Source organism: Gopherus flavomarginatus, chromosome 18 (assembly GCF_025201925.1).
Source record: "Gopherus flavomarginatus isolate rGopFla2 chromosome 18, rGopFla2.mat.asm, whole genome shotgun sequence".
In the NCBI taxonomy this organism is placed as follows: Eukaryota; Metazoa; Chordata; order Testudines; family Testudinidae; genus Gopherus; species Gopherus flavomarginatus.
The window spans coordinates 17,273,420-17,286,039 of record NC_066634.1 but is presented as its reverse complement, the minus strand read 5'-3'; the positions used below and the strand labels follow the sequence as shown (position 1 = coordinate 17,286,039).

General features: G+C 46.1%; 2 protein-coding genes across 21 annotated transcripts in view; both read right to left on the bottom strand.

Annotated features, from left to right (window-relative positions):
• Window positions 1-12,620, bottom strand: part of LOC127036722 (butyrophilin subfamily 1 member A1-like) — a 294,970-nt gene that overhangs the window by 98,162 nt on the left and 184,188 nt on the right. The window lies entirely within an intron of this gene.
• Window positions 9,203-12,620, bottom strand: part of LOC127036720 (butyrophilin subfamily 1 member A1-like) — a 40,333-nt gene continuing 36,915 nt past the window's right edge. For all 8 annotated transcript variants that reach the window (XM_050927871.1, XM_050927867.1, XM_050927868.1 and 5 more), the window contains 2 exons: window positions 11,135-11,161; window positions 9,203-10,715 (listed from right to left, as the gene is read on the bottom strand). In XM_050927871.1, the coding sequence (XP_050783828.1) occupies window positions 10,186-10,715; window positions 11,135-11,161 (557 nt within the window). In that variant the 3' untranslated portion in view covers window positions 9,203-10,185. The remainder of the gene's footprint in view (window positions 10,716-11,134; window positions 11,162-12,620) is intronic.

The following is a 12,620-nucleotide window of genomic DNA, read 5'->3' as shown; positions in this document are numbered from 1 at the left end:
GGTTGTCTGTGGTTTGAAAAATTTCCTTTGTTTCACCAAGGTATGCATGCCGAGGGGCTTAATGGTGTTACGGGGGTCCTTCAGGCTATGTAGTCTAGAGTTTGCCTGCTCAGCAAACAGGCCCTGGTTGTTGAGTTGTTTGCTGAATTTCCGGGGGGGAGACCCAAGAATTGGAGCCAGGCATTGTATCTCATCGTGATACCCGAGGCCAGGATACTTGCTGGCGAGTCCACGGCATCCAAAGAACCCTGGAGGGAAGTCCGGGCTATGATTCTATCCTTTTCAGAGATAGCCCCCAGTTCAGCCTTTAACTCGGATGGGAGAAGCTCTTTGAACTTTTGAATTGCAGACCATGAGTTGTAACTGCACCTGTTCAGGATTGCAAGCTAGTTAGCGATCCAGAGAGAAACGCCCTTTGTTTCTCCCAAACAAATCAAGGCATTTAGCATCTCTTGATTTGGGTGCGGACCCTTGCTGACTCTGCCTCTCTTTTTCATTCACCGCCTCCACAACAAGGGAACACAGAGGGGTGTGGGTGAAAAGATATTCATACTCTTTAGTAGGGACAAAGTACTTTTATTCGGCCCCTTTGGCTGTAGGGGGAATGGAGGTAGGTGTTTGCAAATAGTCTTGGCATTACACTGGACAGTCTTTATCATGGGTAAGGCCACCTGAGAGGGACCCTCAGGTGCCCAGCATATCCACCACAGGGTACTCATCCTCTACCACCTCCTCCACCTGAAGATTAATATTTAGGGCTATCCTTTGGAGGAGTTCCTGCAGGGCCCTGTAGTCAATGGGTGGTGAACTGGATGTGGAGATACCCGCAACCGCCTCCTCAGGAGATGATGAGGAAGATGCCACCGGCAGGACTGGTTCTGTGATGGCCTCCTGATCCTCTGAGACTAGTTCCTCCTGAACGCCAGGTGTAGCCTCCACTGGGGGTGGGGTTGGATCTGGGTTCTGCAATGGATCCTGAGGTGGGCAGCTGATGGTTGCCTTGGGGAGCTGAGACCCCAAACAGGATGGTGGAGGAGCACTGAAGGGGCATCTTGGGTCTGATAGTACGCCCAAGGGGTCCAGAATTGCTACTGGGGTTGCCAGTGGGGCACTGAAGTGTTCTTTCTAAGACTTCCTGGCCCTGATCTGGCCACTTCCGATGCCCCCGATGCTCTGCCTAACCTTAGGGAGGCCAATTTTGAGTGGGACAGCCAAGGGAGGGCGGTGCTGGACTGCCCCACAGAAGCCTCCTCCTCCTTGAATGGACGGGATGAGTGTTGTGGAGAATAACAATAACCAGACGGTGACCAGCAGTGCTGCTGTGGGGAATGGTGGCGAGATGTGGAGCGGTTCTGGGAGGTCAACTGGCACCACAAAGTGGGGCTTCACCTTGGTGGAGAGCAGTGCCGCGCTGTGCAGAGTGGAGAGCAGACACCGCCTGTGCCGAAGCGAGGACCAGTGTCCGGAGCGTAATCTGGAATGGTGTTGCAAACAGAACAGGTACCAGGCTGGGGAGCAGTGCTAGGACTCAGAGCAGCATTGGGACTCTGAGCAGCGTGGAGATCCTGGTCGGGAGCAGACAGCCCAAATATAGCCAGTTTGCCTCTGGAAGGTGCTAGGCCTCGGGGTAGTGTAGGCCTCGAGACTGGACACTTGGCCACCTTCATTTTGATAAGCCCCATAGCGGTCTCGAAAGCATCCCGTGTGGAGGGTAGTATGATGTCCTCCACCTGCAGCCACGGGGAGTCCAGGAATGCAGGCTTCCTGGGGAAGGGGGACCCGTGAAGGCTGAGCCTGACTGAAGGGTCTGTTGGCTGTAGCCCCATGCTCCACACCGTGCCCTGCCAAGGCTGCGGTTTCGTATCAGGCCATTGTGGAGGCTTGTCCTTGGCCTGCTTCTTCCGGGCAGCTGGTGAGTGGGAGTGGTGCCAAGGGGAACACTTCTGGGCCCCAGGAGACCTCCGACCTTTGGGAAAGTGTGCCGAGTCATTTTTTGGTGCTGCGGACTGCACTGCTGGAGGAGTGCTTTACACCGAGGCACTCGGGGACAGGTCCTGCTGCAGACAGAGGGCAGACTCCGTGAGGAGTTGTTTTAAATGAATCTCCCTCCCCTTTCTAGCGTGAGGTTTGATGGCCTTGCAGATCTTGCACTTGTCCACCCAATGGGCTTCTCCCAGACACCTGAGACAAGAGTTGTGGGGGTCACCCATGGGCATAGGTTTGGCACAGAAGCTATAGGATTTGAAGCCCTGGGACGGCATGCCCTAGAGCCCCGTGGAGCATTCGTTGAAGGGGAAAAAAACCCCAAACACTAAAGACTACAATTAACAACTAGAAGAGAAAAATTAACTAACAATGGGTAACTATAAACAAAGATAAGCAGAAACCACCCTGACATTATCATCAAAGAGGCTGATAAAGGAGGTGCCGTTGACATCATGAACAGGTCTGACTACCAAAAGGAGGCCGCCAGACAGCTCTCCAATACCAAATTCTACAGGCCACTTCCCTCAGATCCCACTGAGGAATACACTAAGAAACTACAGCATCTACTCAGGACACTCCCTACACTAACACCAGAAGAAATCAACATACCCCTAGAGCCCCGACCAGGGTTATTCTATCTACTACCCAAGATCCACAAACCCGGAAATCCTGGACGCTCCATCATCTCGGGCATTGGCACTCTCACTGAAGGACTGTCTGGATATATGGACTCTCTACTCAGACCCTATGCCACCAGCACTCCCAGCTATCTCCGTGACACCACTGATTTCCTGAGGAAACTACAATGCATTGGTCACCTCCCAGAAAACACCATCCTAGCCACCATGGATGTAGAGGCTCTCTACACTAACATCCCACACACAGATGGAATACAAGCTGTCAGGAACACTATCCCTGATGATGCCACAGCACAACTGGCTGCTGAGCTCTGTGCCTTTATACTTACACACAACTATTTCAAATTTGATGACAATATATATCTCCAGATCAGTGGCACTGCTATGGGCACCCGCATGGCCCCACAATATGCCAATATCTTTATGGCCGACCTGGAACAACGCTTCCTCAGCTCTCGTCCACTCACGCCCCTTCTCTACCTACGCTACATTGATGACATCTTCATCATCTGGACCCATGGGAAGGAGACTCTGGAAATATTCCGCCACGATTTCAACAGCTTCCACCCCACCATCAACCTCAGCCTGGACCAATCTACACGGGAGGTCCACTTCCTAGACACCATGGTGCAAATAAGTGATGGTCACATTAACACCACCCTATATCGAAAACCTACCGACCACTATGACTACCTTCATGCCTCCAGCTTCCATCCCGGGCACATCACACGATCCATTCTCTACAGCCAAGCACTGAGGTACAACCGCATCTGCTCTAACCCCTCAGACAGAGACCAACACCTACAAAATCTCCACCAAGCATTCTCAAAACTACAATACCCACACGAGGAAATAAGGAAACAGATCAACAGAGCCAGACGTGTACCCAGAAGCCTCCTACTGCAAGACAAACCCAAGAAAGAAACCAACAGGACTCCACTGGCCATCACATACAGACCCCAGCTAAAACCCCTCCAACACATCATCAAGGATCTACAACCCATCCTGGACAATGATCCCACACTTTCACAGGCCTTGGGTGGCAGGCCAGTCCTTGCCCACAGACAACCTGCCAACCTGAAACATATTCTCACCAGTAACTGCACACCACACCATAATAACTCTAGCTCAGGAACCAATCCATGCAACAAACCTTGATGCCAACTCTGCCCACATATCTACACCAGCGACACCATCACAGGACCTAACCAGATCAGCCACACCATCACTGGTTCATTCACCTGCACATCCACCAATGTAATATACGCCATCATATGCCAGCAATGCCCCTCTGCTATGTAAATCGGCCAAACTGGACAGTCTCTACGGAAAAGGATAAATGGACACAAATCAGACATTAGGAATGGCAATATACAAAAACCTGTAGGAGAGCACTTCAACCTCCCTGGCCACACTATAGCAGACCTTAAGGTGGCCATCCTGCAGCAAAAAAACTTCAGAACCAGACTTCAAAGAGAAACTGCTGAGCTTCAGTTCATCTGCAAATTTGACATCATCAGCTCAGGATTGAACAAAGACTGTGAATGGCTTGCCAACTACAGAACCAGTTTCTCCTCTCTTGGTTTTCACACCTCAACTGCTAGAACAGGGCCTCATCCTCCCTGATTGAACTGACCTCGTTATCTCTAGCTTGCTTGCTAGCATATATATACCTGCCCCTGGAAATTTCCACTACATGCATCTGAGGAAGTGGGTATTCACCCACGAAAGCTCATGCTACAAAACGTCTGTTAGTCTATAAGGTGCCACAGGATTCTTTGCTGCTTTTAAAGATAAGCAGAAGAGCTAGGGATTAGTGGAGCACTGCGAGCAAGAGAACACTGTTCCAACAACTGTCACTGGTTTAAGAAGGAACTGAAGGGGGGTTGGGCTAGCAGGGTCTTTTATAGAGTGCCATATCGGCACCACTCCCAGGGGCTCCACAGCCAGCCCAGTGGGTAGCTGCTAGGCAAAAGTTTCCGACAGCTGTGCACGCAGCGCACGTACACACCTAACTGGAATTGATATCAGCAAGTACTCGAAAAAGAACAGTCATGGCCCATACTCAGGACTGCTCCCCGGCCAAGGAATGGCTGTCTCTAGATGTAGGTGCTGCTTGTGCATCATACTGGAGTCTCAGCATGTCATTCCCAAAGATTTCCACCACAGTGCCAGGAGGCTGCTATCAAATCCCCTCTCGCTCTTCTCTTCTGCAGACTAAATAACCCCAGTTCCCTCAGCCTCTCCTCATAAATCATGTGCCCCAGCCCTCTAATTTTCATTGCTCTCCACTGGACTGTCTCTACTTTGTCCACATCCCTTCTGTAGTGGGGGGAGCAAATCAATACTCTAGATGTGGCCTCACCAGTGTCAACTAAAGGAGAATAATCACTTCCCTCGATCTGCTGGCAATGTTCCTCCTAATACAGGCCAATATGCTGTCGGCCTTCTTGGCATTGAGGGCACACTGCTGACTCACATCCAGCTTTTTGTCCACTGAAATCCCCAGGTCCTTTTCTGCAGGACTGCTGCTTAGCCAGTTGGTCCCCAGCCTGTAGCAGTGCATGAGATTCTTCCTTCCTAAGTGTAGGACTCTGCACTTGACCTTGTCTAGGTCACTCTGGGCCCTATCCCTATCCTCCAGTGTATCTACCTCTCCCTCCAGCTTAGTATCATGTGCAAACTTTCTGTGGGTGCAATTAATCCCATCATCCAGATCATTAATAAAGTTGTTGAACAAAACTGGCCCCAGGATCGACCCCTGGGGCACTTTGCTTGATACTGGCTGCCAATCAGAGATCAAGACATTGATCACTACCAGCTGAACCCGACAATCTAGCCAGATTTCTGTCCACCTTATAGTCCATTCATCCAATCCATACTTTTTTAACTTGCTGGCAAGAATACTGTGCGAGACTATATCAAAAGCTTTGCTGAAGTCAAGATAGATCACATCCACTGCTTTCCCCATATCCACAGAGCAAGTTATCTTATCATAGAAGGCAATCAGCTTGGTCAGGTGTGACTTGTCCTTGGTGAATCCATATTGACCGTTCCTGATCACTTTCCTCTCCTCTAAGTGCTTAAAAATGGATTCCTTGAAGACTTGCTCCATGATTTTGCCAGAGATTGAAGTGAGTCTGTAGTTCTCCGGGTTCTCTTTCTTCCCTTTTTTAAATATGGGCACTACATTTGCCTTTTCCCCAATCATCTGGGACCTCCCCCGATGACACAAGTCCATGGCCAATCAGTTTGGTGAAGATTGCTAATGTGCCCCAAATAATAGTTGGCTTTGAGCAAATGGGCTTCCTGAATTATACTAGGCTCATCAAACATTGTCTCCCCTGCCCATTCCCACCCCCACCTGCCCAAGGTGCACATGAATATGTAAACCAGAAAAGTCACTATTAGCTCAGTTTGCAGGGCTTGGCTGACCATAGAGAGAGAGGTGTATGGGTACTAATATGGGCTTCACTGAGAGAATACCTAATGCCAGGATACTCTGGAGAGCCAGTGTTTTCCAGATTGAATAAAATGGGATTTTATTCCTACTGTGACAAAGTTTTGTCCTTGACTCCATGGGTCCTGCATTTCCTGGCAGATTTTTGCTAGCCTCAGAGGCTCCCTGTGACCTCCACATAGCCCTTCTCTCTCTAGAGGCAAGGGTCACAGCTTACTGAGCCATTTTCATCATAAGCCAACAATGGAAGTAAGCAGAAGCAATCCTCCCTCACACAGTCTCTGTTGTCTCCCAGTCTCAGTGATTAATCAGGGAGGGGAGGCGGGGAGCGCGGGCCCATCCTCTAGTCTGGGCTCCAGCCCATGGACCATAAAATTAGCAGCTATGGTAGCTGACTTTTTGAAAATAGGACGTGTACAATTCCCTGAGCCACTTCCCCACAGCAGCCCCCACTCAATATCTCCTTCACCGTTACCGCAGGGCCTCATTCCTTACACCTGATATGGATTTGTACTGGTCCGTTCCTCCAACAGCACGGTTCCCTCCTATAACTCCTGATACCCGCACCTCACTGACTAAATGGGAGCTTTTAACTAGTTTCAGTCAGCCCTTGATTGGCTTCAGGTGTTCCAATCAATCTAGCTATCTCCACTGCCTTCTAGAAGGATCTTAATTGGCCCCAGGTGTCTTCATTAACCTGGAGCAACTGCCATTTGGTTACCATGGTATCAGGGATTTGTTTAGCCTGGGGCTAACATACCTGTTCCTCACTACTTTAATGTAGCCATCTGGCCTTGCCCCATCACACCACCCAATGATATGGATGTCAAGAGGGTGGCTGTGTCACTGTTATTTAGGGTAACCCAGACTGTCCTCTACTGCCCTGGCTCACAAAGCTCTACCCTGAGTAAATTGACAGCTTCTCTATCAGTTTGAGAATATTTACATTCTACAGAGGTGAGAGATGTAGAAGCAAAGGCAATAGGCCTTCCATTCTGGTCTTCCAGCACATGTGAAATCACTGCTCCTCTCCATACGGGGAACTGTCATAAGCTGACTATACAGGCAAAGAGGCACTGTGGTGTGGACCCCTTCAGATCATACAAACTTCTTGGTCCCATCCCATGCAGTGTATGGGCCAACACCATTCTTGTTCAAATAGTTCACATGATTTCATTTATAAAATCAGAAACACTCTGCAATCACCAGTGGCTTTGGTCAGAGGTAATTTTGGAGAATTTCCACAATCTCTGACTGCTGGTTCAACAGGAGCTGTCAGGCTACACAGCCGGTTATAGGTTTTAGTCCCCATTACATTCGGTAAAATTGACACCTTTTGCTCAACACTGATGCCATTAGCTACCACACTCTGTTCCACTCTCACCACACCTCAGCAGAGGGCTGACCCACTTGTGGCACCTTAGAGACTAACACATTTATTTGAGCATAAGCTTTTGTGGGCTAGAACCCACTTTATCAGATGCATGGAGTGGAAAATACAGTAGTAGGTATATATACGTAGTACGTGAAAAGATGGGAATCACCTTACCAAGTGGGGGGTCAGTGCTAATGAGACAATTTAATTAAAGTAGGCTATTCTCAACAGTAGAATACCAAGGGAGGAAAAAAATCACTTTTGTAGTGGTAATGAAGGTGGCTCATTTCAAATAGCTGACAAGAAGGTGTGAGTAACAGTGACCCCTACTTCATAAAGCAACTTCCATCTTTTCATGTACTTGCTACTGTATTTTCCCAGGCATCTGATGAAGTAGTTTTAGCCCATGAAACCTTATGCCCAAATAAATTTGTTAGTCTCTAAGGAGCCAGAAGGACTCCTGTCATAAACAGATAGTTAAGGGTTAATGTCTCTTTTACCTGTAAAGGGTTAACAAACAGTGAACCGGACACCTGACCAGAGGACCAATCAGGAAACAAGATACTTTCAAATCTCGGTGGAGGGAAGCCTTTGTTTGTGTTTTTTGGGTTTGGCTTTATTCTCTCTGGGTTCTGAGAGTAACCACACGTACCTTCATGCTCTCTAATCTTTTGTTCAACTTTAGTAAGTACAAAGGTAGAAAGGCAGTTTAGTCTTTTTAATTGTTTTTCTTTATTTGCAAATGTGTATCAGGCTGGTAGAGTTCTAATGTGTATTTGGCTGAAAGTATTTTAAATTGTATTTCTGCTGGAGGAGGCTTTTTCTCCAGTTTCTATAAGCTGACAGACCCTGTAACTTTTACCATCTAAATTGCAGAGATAACTTTTACCTTTTTTCTTTCTTTTTATTAAAAGTTTTGCTTTTAAGACCTGTCTGATTTTTTCCCCTTGTTGAGGCTTAAGGGAACTGAGTCTGTACTCAGCAAGGAATTGGTGAGAAGAAGGGAAAGGTGAATTTCCTCTTTGTTTTAGATTCACAGAGTTTGAATCTGTATTGCCTCTGGGTTAAGGGAAAAGAGGAAGGGGGGGAAGGTAACATTCCTCTCTGTGTGGTGATTCAAGGAGTTTGAATCACGGTGATCTCCTAGTGTACCCAGGGCGGGAAAGAGCTGGGAGGAAGGAAGGAGGGGGAAGGGAAATGGTTTATTCCCTTTGTTGTGAGACTCAAGGAATGTGGGTCTTGGGGTCCCCAGGGAAGGTTTTTGGAGGGACCAGAGTGTATCAGACACTGGAATTCCTGATTGGTGGCAGCGTATCAGATCTAAGCAGGTAATTAAGCTTAGAGGAATTCATGCTGGTACCCCAACTTTTGGACTCTAAGGTTCAGATTGGGGAAAGATACTATGACAACTTCTGATTGTTTTTCTTGACACAGACTAACACGGCTACCACTCTGAAATTTATCAAACAAGTCAATTTTCCTGAAACAGCCAGACTTTTACAAAGCTTTTAGGGTTTTTTTTTCCCTGGAATGAAGAGTTTTCTCACAGTCCAAGTGGTTGCAGTTGCCTTTTAATCTAGGACTCTGCAGTTATTATCTGTTCCACTGTACTCTGTGATTGGGCTTGCGTCCTTGTTACCAAAGCTAAAACAATATAAAGAAAAACACAGGCTCCAAATATTCCAAATAAACACATTTATTCAAATAAATGAGTTTTCTAAGTATACACAAGCATGCATGGCCTAGGTACATACATATTACTGTGCTGCCTGGTTTCTGGCAGCTTCCAACTCATAGACTATGGTGAACACTAACAGAGGGCCCACAGACTATTTAAAGGGATATGACTCTATTTCAATAAAGCACACAATGCTAAATACAAATATTTAGTTTTTTAAAAGGCTTTTGGTCAGTATCATTGGTCACAGTTTCCTGAAAGGAATATGAAGCAGGTCCCCACTCTGAGATGGGACTGAAGGGTGGTAAGTGGATGGTATAACCAAGTTACTATAGTCAGATCCCCATCTAAGAGTTGAAGACTCACGAGATTCCACCCTGAGACAGGTGAGAGCAAGAGGCCTTAGCGTGGGATCTCTCAGAGGGACTAGAAAGGGGCCAGAGGTGCAACTGCCTTGTAACTATAACAGTAAGTCCTGCGTGGCTGTGTAGAGGGATGGTGAGTATTTTATTTTCCCTTACCTTGCTGTGTGGCTACTCATGCCAGTCAAAAGCCCTAAATTAGTGATGTTGTAAGTGTGGTGATGTTGTGTCAAGATAAAAATGAATGTGTGCTGGGTTGGATGGTTTTTTTCCCATTAATATCCACCCAGCAGCTCCCTTTGAGACAGTTTTTGTCAGATTTTTAAGGAGCTCTTTAAGCTGGGTGAAAGTCTAAATGTGGGTGCTGATTTCTCTTGAAATCAACACAGCTATCCTTTCCTTAGAAGCCTAGTCAAATAACAGTATTTGTCAGAAGTAACCAACAAAATCATTTGTTGTTCAAAGCAAGTAATTAAGATGGCAGCTCACAAAGTACAGAGTAAAATACACAGTTCAAATTTTATTGCCAACAAACTTGATGGTTCGGAGCCATAAAATGAATAGCAGTGCTATTTCACAGCTGACACGACAGGCAACATAGAGGCAAAATGTAATTCAAATTCATTGGTGAGAAACTTGATTTCAAAGATACAGTCAGATAAATGAGTCATAGTGGCATTTTAAGATCATTCATCTTCTCTTATAGAACAAATTCTCATTGTTGTTTCTTTGTGTGAATTTTTAAAGAATGGATAAACCTCTCCTGAGAATAAACAATCATTAAATGTGAACAACAGAGACCCATCAGTTACATTGAAAAATGTCACCTGCCTATCTTGGTAACTAAGGTAAACTCCAATTTTCTTGGGCTTTTTCTGCACCATGATCAGGGTCCATGGATCTGTTTTTGCCCAATAATCTCTTCCATTGAAACCCAGAGCCCAGAATCCCTCTTTAGGATATAAGGAAAGTTTTCCTTTTCTCTGTATTGATATTCTGGCCACTCCCAGGTCCCATTCAGTGCTGTTCCCGACATCCACCTGCCAGTAGTGCTTTCCAGAGGAGAATCCTTCCGAGCCCAACACACAGACAGTCGAATCAAACCTCTCTGGAGCTGATGGAACATTTTGAGGTTGGGCTTCATGTTTCAAACTCTTCTTATCCCCAGAAATGGAAAGGTTGGGGTGGGCTGTGTCTGGATTAAGAGTGATGTTATCTGCAAAGAGAGATTTGGATTTAAGAAACCCTTGTCTAATGCCAGTATAAGCTGGAACATGGGAGATATGGTTTGTGGGCCAATTCTTGTTGTCCTTACTCAGGCAAAATATCTACCGATAATAGGTTTTGTTCTATTCTTACAATTTTGTTACACTGTAATAGTTCAGAGATGTGATATTTGATTGAACTTTACACAGAAACGGGAGGGATCCTGAAATGTTTCTTATTGATACTCCAATATATAGTGCCAGATTCTGATATAAGTTACATTGGTTGAAAGAACAGAATGAGTAAGGCCTGAGAGGAAATGGAGTAAAGCCTCAGGTGCCATCACTGTGATAGCAATATGTTCTGTTTCTATTTTTTTAAAGTATGAATATAAAGTCTAATTACCAGGAGAGATGTGTATTCTGTTACCTGTGTCCTTGTGAGTCCTTCTCCACTCTGAAATGAAAGTGAGAAATAACAGACACTGAATTCAAAGAGGGATCTACTGCCAATTTTCCTGCTTTTGGCAGCAGAAATATCCCAGGTTGAGGATAACTGAGGATCAAGGTGAGTGATCCAGTATCTTTTATTGGACTAACTTCACCCACCTTGTCTCTTTAATATCCCGGGATACAACTACACAGCAGATAATTAAGGATGTCAGATGCAATACAGAGCAATTTACTTGGGCGGAAATGAGAAAGTAAAGAACGCTGTACACACATACTGTGGTTATTGTACTGTTTTGACCCTGTATGTGGCTCTCATGGAGTCACCAGTTCTGTTCTATCCTTCACTCACTCCTCAGTGGCAAGCAGAGACAGCAGATCACCAGACAATATATGTGGTGATGCTGGCAATGGGGAGCTGCATAGTTTCTACCTGGAGATGCTGTCTTCCCTGCTATGAGAGAGATGAAAATGGGCTTCATCAGCCAGAGAGATAGGAGAGGAATATAAGAAAAAGCCCAGCTCCCTCCCAATAACCAAGAGCAGAGAGTGTTTAAGGGTGGTGAGGGATGAGAGTGGATGAGACAGAAAAAATATCATTGCACAAAGATAACCAAGGTAATCAGATGTCTGTGTGATAATGTTGTACCTGTACTTACTGATATTTCAAATGGGTGCCACCTTTCAAAGTCAAATTGACTCAGACTTGTCAGCTCTGTGGGATTTCACATGGCCTCTGATTTGCTAGGTCTATGAGATTTCCCCATAATCCATAGGTTTTCAGATGTTTCTATAGGGTAACCCCACTCTGACTGGCTGCCTACCCTCCTTTGCATTGCAGCCACTCAGAGCTGCTCCACATACTGAGAGACAGACTCTTATCTCAGCAAATGAAGCAGCCATCTTTCTCCTTAGCTCCCTGTACATAAAAGACGGGAGTGCTCCTAAATCCTTTCATCTTAGTGCTTGCTGGGAAGGTACCAATCCATGTTAGCTCTGCTACTGCTACTCATCTCCCCTGTCTAGCCCCACCAAGCCCCTAGGCCAAGAGTTGTAGTGAAGAGATTCATGAAATGGGAATGTGCCCTCAGGCCTGACCAGGATGAGGGGTTTGGAGAGTCTCTGATACCCTTCAGCCTGGCAGCAGTGAGTGTCCTGCCCTCCCGAGACCTCAATGGGTGTGGAGAAAAGAGAATTAACAGATATACCAAAACTCAGCAAAACCCTTTTCAGCTAAAGGGAAGGGGGATAAGGGATGTTGTTAAAATGAAAGTCTTTTTAGTACTTTACATTTCAAATGTTTTAACTCTTTTTCCTTCTGTTCTTTATCTTTAATAAAAGGTCAAAAAGATTTTAAATGGTGGCTTTGCCAAGGTACAACAAACCCCACACCTTGTTTAACAGGTTAATGTTGTATTGTGACTGTGTTTTGTTGGCCTAGTGATTCCAGCTGAATTAATACAACA